The sequence below is a fragment of the Propithecus coquereli genome, unplaced genomic scaffold, assembly GCF_000956105.1.
Source record: "Propithecus coquereli isolate 6110/MARCELLA unplaced genomic scaffold, Pcoq_1.0 Scaffold501, whole genome shotgun sequence".
Classification (NCBI taxonomy): domain Eukaryota; kingdom Metazoa; phylum Chordata; class Mammalia; order Primates; family Indriidae; genus Propithecus; species Propithecus coquereli.
Genome location: NW_012150853.1, coordinates 227,537 through 232,245, shown reverse-complemented (window position 1 = coordinate 232,245; position 4,709 = coordinate 227,537). Strand labels below are relative to the sequence as shown.

Below are 4,709 nucleotides of genomic sequence, written 5' to 3'. Positions count from 1 at the left end.
TCACCCAGATGCCCCACCAGTCCATCCTTAGCGCCCACCAAAGCTGGGTGTGCCCATCCGTGACCTGGGGATTCCACTGGCCACCCCACACCCTGGGGAAGCAAGCACACACCTGTGCACACCTGCGCACACCTGTGCAAACCTCCCCAGCCTGGGGGCCCTCACGCTGGGCGCTGTGCACGTGGTTCCGGCGAACGGGAGGCTATTCACGCAGTGACCTGTCTGGGAAGGGCCTCTGGGATTCCACTGCGTGAAAGAAGCGGCCAGGCTGACCCTGGAGCGGGTTTGAGCAGGGGGCAAACCCGACGAGACCTGCGGTGGTTCCAGGCGTCCAGGTAGGGAACTGAAGAGGGAAGAATTCCTCACGCTGTCCTCTGAGGGTCGTGTGCTTCACCGTATGAAGGATACACTTTAATGAAATATTTACCGCCCCCAGAACGCACTCTGGAGGGAGAGGCCTGGACCTCACCCCCAACCACCACAAAACCAGAAGGGGGAGGTGGCCCAGGGGAGGAGGTGGGGGGCTCAGGCCAGGTTAAGGGCCAGGCTCAGGGCAGGTTCTGCCCCAGGATTCGCTCCATGAGCTCCCACGTGTTCTTCCTGCCAGCCAGATGGCTTTGCCTGGCCCTCAGTGGGAGGCAGGCGTGGCCAGACACTCAGACCAAGCCAGCGGGTAGTGGCAGCTTAGGTGGGTCTGGAAGCCGCCCACCTGCGGACAGCAAGGGCCCGAATCAGCCAGGTGGCCAGCAGGAGCTCCGCCCCCTGGACCCCTGTGGCCACTATCACGGAGGTTCCCACTGCTGGGATTTGCCCACGCAGCCACTGCCGCAGCGGGGCGCCGCAGCCCTCCAGGTACACCAGTCTCCCAGCTGCGGCAGCATCCAGGCCCAGGGCCCCGAAGCCGCACTGGTCATTGATGGAGGCTCCATCTTCTCGGGGGTCAATGCAGCAGGAGGCAGGAAGGCTGCAGGCCTGCACCCCGGGAGAGCTGCAGTTGAAGTACCTGCGAGGGCGCACGGGGGTCAGCTCTGGGGTGGAAAGTCTGCTCTTCTGGGGCCGGGCGCTGAGTCCAGTGTCCCCACCCGTCTCTGAACTTCCATGGCCACATATGTTCGTGCGTACACACAAGCACGCACGCACGCACTTGCACATGCCACACAAGCATTCATGTACACACACAGATGTACACACATACATGTGTGCACACAAACGTGCACGCACAGACACACACACAACAGCCAGCTTTCTGTGATTTATCCCTGTGTGTGCAGCCCTCTGCGTTTGCAGGCGGACGAAGTAGCTGCCTGGGCTAGAAGGGAAATGTTTACTGAGATGGCTGAAGGGGAGGCAAGTTTGAAGAGGGGCCGGGCACAGTGGCCCACACCTCTAATCCCAGCACTTTGGGAGGCCAAGGTGGGAGGATTGCTTGAGCTCAGGAGTTCAAGACCAGCCTGAGCAAGAATGAGACCCCATCTCTACTAAAAAAATAGAAAGAAATTTGGCTGGGCAGCTAAAAATATAAAAAAAAAAAAATTAGCTGGGCATGGTGGCACATTCCTGTAGTCCCAGCTAGTCGGGAGGCTGAGGCAGGAGGATCGCTTGAGCCCAGGAGTTTGAGGTTGCTGTGAGCTAGGCTGATGCCACGGCACTCTACCAGGCAACAGAGCAAGACTCTGTCTCAAAAACAACAACAACAAAAAGAAAAACAGAAAAACAAAGTGGCTTTCTAAGGCTGCTGGCTCAGCCTCTGCAAGGGCCTCCTGTGCCCGCGTGGCCTTGGCGGGAGGGAGCAGTCTCCCTGGAGCTCTCGGGAGGCCTGGCCTGGGTGCGGGTCAGCCAGAAGGACTGATGTGGGCCCTGAGCCCGTGGACGAGGGACAGCAAGTGCCCTGCACTTCATACCTCACGTGTGTGCGTGCATATGTGTAAGGGGTCTGTGTCGGTGAGTACACGTGTCAACATGTTTGTGTGTCAGTGTTTGAGGGTGAGGCTGTGTTTCGTGTGCGCACGTGAGTGTGCATGTAAGTGCATACGCACAAGTGTGTAGGTGTGAGCGCACACACGCGGAACCTGTGAGCATGTGCGATGTGTCGGTGTGTACGGGTAAGTGTGCATGCGTGTGTGAGCACGTGCGTGTGAGCCAGTACATACGAGTGTGTGTACGCACACACGTGACCTGTGTGTGGCCAGCCTCCCCTCCAGCCCCAGCGCCCCTCACCTGGGACTCACAGGTTCTGCTGCCAGTCCTGGTAGGACACCACCCCGCAGCACTGCAGCCCGAGCTGGACTTGGTCGAGGAGGAAGCCCAGGTCCAGGTCGTCCTGGTAGTGGGTGATGGCCACACGCAGGGCGTGCTCTAGGCCATCCTGCAGCGGGCCCCAGAGGGCTGCCGCCAGGGCCGCTGCCATGGCCTGGAGCACCAGGAAGGCGAGGATGCTCCCGCAGAAGCAGCGCAGCAGGCAGCTGTTCTCACAGAGGGCACCCACGCAGCCGGCCAGGCTCACCGCGCTGACCGCCAGCCCCCCCAGCACCAGCCCCAGCATGGGGTCCGCAGGAAGAGGCCTCCCCCACCCACTCCCCAGAGACCCCTTGACGGCCAGGCCCCAGAGCCCAGCCGCGAGGGCCAACAGGCCCAGCAGGGAGAAGAGGAAGTTGGACAGGAAGATCAGATACTTGATGCAGCTGCTCCCCGCTGGGAGGGGCGGCGCTGGGTCTCCTGTCCAGGCCCCGTCCTTGGTCACAGGAGGGTAGCAGCTGCAGCCCCAGGCCCCTGCCTGGCCCTCCCGAGGTGCTGGATCTGGGTGGCTTGGGAGGGGTGGACTGCTCACAGAGAGGGGTGGCTTCTGGCCTGTGGTGTCCTGCAGAGGGAAGAGGTACGGGTGGGGGAGACCCCCAGGTGAGACCTCAGTCACTCAGACTCCATGATAATCGGCCAGGGCTGCAACCTCACCAGCAAGGGCTTGGGGGAGAACAGGCAGAGCCCACAGGGATGTGGGAATGCGGAAGGGGAGGCTCAGAGACGCGGACAGCCGGCGGTGGGGGCCTTTGGGCTTGTCTTGCTCAACTGGGCACCAGGAGGGACAATGAGGTCCTAGCTCTGCCGCTTACCGACGTGTGGGCCCAGCCTTTAGCACGGGCGGTGGCCACACCCTTGTGCAGGCCAGGGTGAAGACTCGGCAGGGTGGTGCCCAGTGAATGCCGACCGACCTACAGGTTGGGCCCCTGACCCTCCCCCGGTGCAGGCACATGGCAGGCAGGCTGCTTCCCCCGAGTGTGAAACGGCTCTGTCTGGAGCAGCTTGTGCCTGCCTGCGGCACGGACCTTGGGCTGTCCCAGGGAGCTTCCCCACCCAGGCAGGAGGAGGATGCCCACCAGGCAGACGGCCAGCCCACGAAGCTGCCTTCCTGCCCAGCCTCTGAAAGCAGCCGACGTCCTGGGGTCTGTCCAGTCAGCCTGGCTGGCAGCACCTGCACGGAGCGTGACTCTGTGCCGGGCCCCGCCCGACAGGCTCCCAGGGAGAAGTGCGGCCGATGCCCAGGGGCACCAGCTACGTGAGGCAGGGCCTTCCAAGGGCACCACTCTGCGCTCTAGCAAGATGCCAGCCAAGTAGACGGGTGTGGGAGGGGCCTTCCGGTCTGTCTCTGTCGGGGAAGGGGCAACCCCATGGTGCCCGGCTTTGCCAGTGACAAGTTTGGTTAAAGGGTGGAACTAAGACTCTTTGGCCAGGTGCCTCTGCAGGACCCCATTGCAATCCAGTTTTACCGGGAAGAAGCTGTCCCTCCGCCCCCGTCTGTCTGACTCTGCAGCCAGGGCTCGTTCACTCTGAACGTGGAACGGAGGACAGGAAGGGGATTTGGCAGCCCCCGGACCTCAGCATGTCAGTAGGAGCAAAGGACAGGTTGCAGGTGCCATGTTGGCCAGACTGGGGCTGTCGGAGGCCAGGAGTGTCCACAACTGGCTGTGAGGGACGTTGCCTTCACCCCTGCCTGCACCCTGAGCCGGAGGTTGCCCCCCAGATTGTAGGGAGACCCGCCAGATCCCCTGACCAGAGGCCAGCATGGGGCTGAGAGAACTGCAGAGCGGGGAAGGGTGGCGCCTAATTAGTAAGGCCCCCAGCCGCAAGCGTGGCAGCTCCTCCGAGGGCCTCCGTGCAGTGGCCAGTGCCAGGACACAACAAGGCTTGGGTTGGTAGCAGGGGCGTCGCGTGGGACTTCAGGGCTGGGGAACATCTCCAAGCCTGGGATGAGGCCCCTGGGCGCTGTCTTACCTGGGGCAGCAAGGGGCTTCTTTCCCCCTCCTCCATCCTCGACGCCGGGAGGGGAAGCCCTCGGCACAGGCACTAGGACAGGTGCGCTGGTCCTTCTGCGGATGGGCCGCGGGGCTGGCGCTGACTGTGTCTCTGAGCTGCTCTGAACTGTGCAACCCAGAGAGCAGGGGAGCTGTGAGCCCCACCCAGATGCCAAAGTCACGGTTGGATCATGTGAGGAGTCACATTTTAGGGCTTAAGCTTCTGCTTGTTCAGACACAGACAATCTCTTTTCTTGGCTCCGAATTCTTGGCTTCGGCTCTGTGGCTCCCTGAGCTCTGCGCAGGAGCAGCTCTGGCAGGGCTGTGCGGGCGCTGGCCTCGTGGCCTTCTCTGCACGGCCCCAGTGTGGGCTCCAGCCTTGCGGGCTCAGGGGCTGCTCCCTCAGGCCCCCAGGGGATCAGA

At 62.5% G+C, this 4,709-nt stretch overlaps 1 protein-coding gene across 1 annotated transcript; it reads right to left on the bottom strand.

The window, feature by feature from the left end:
• Nucleotides 1-684: 684 nt before the first annotated feature.
• Nucleotides 685-4,302, bottom strand: TSPAN10 (tetraspanin 10). Its single transcript, XM_012656355.1, has 3 exons — nucleotides 4,267-4,302; nucleotides 2,229-2,857; nucleotides 685-1,003 (listed from the first exon to the last, which is right to left on the bottom strand). The coding sequence occupies exons 1-3, from the start codon at nucleotides 4,300-4,302 to the stop codon at nucleotides 685-687; spliced, it is 984 nt and encodes a 327-aa protein (XP_012511809.1).
• Nucleotides 4,303-4,709: the final 407 nt, after the last annotated feature.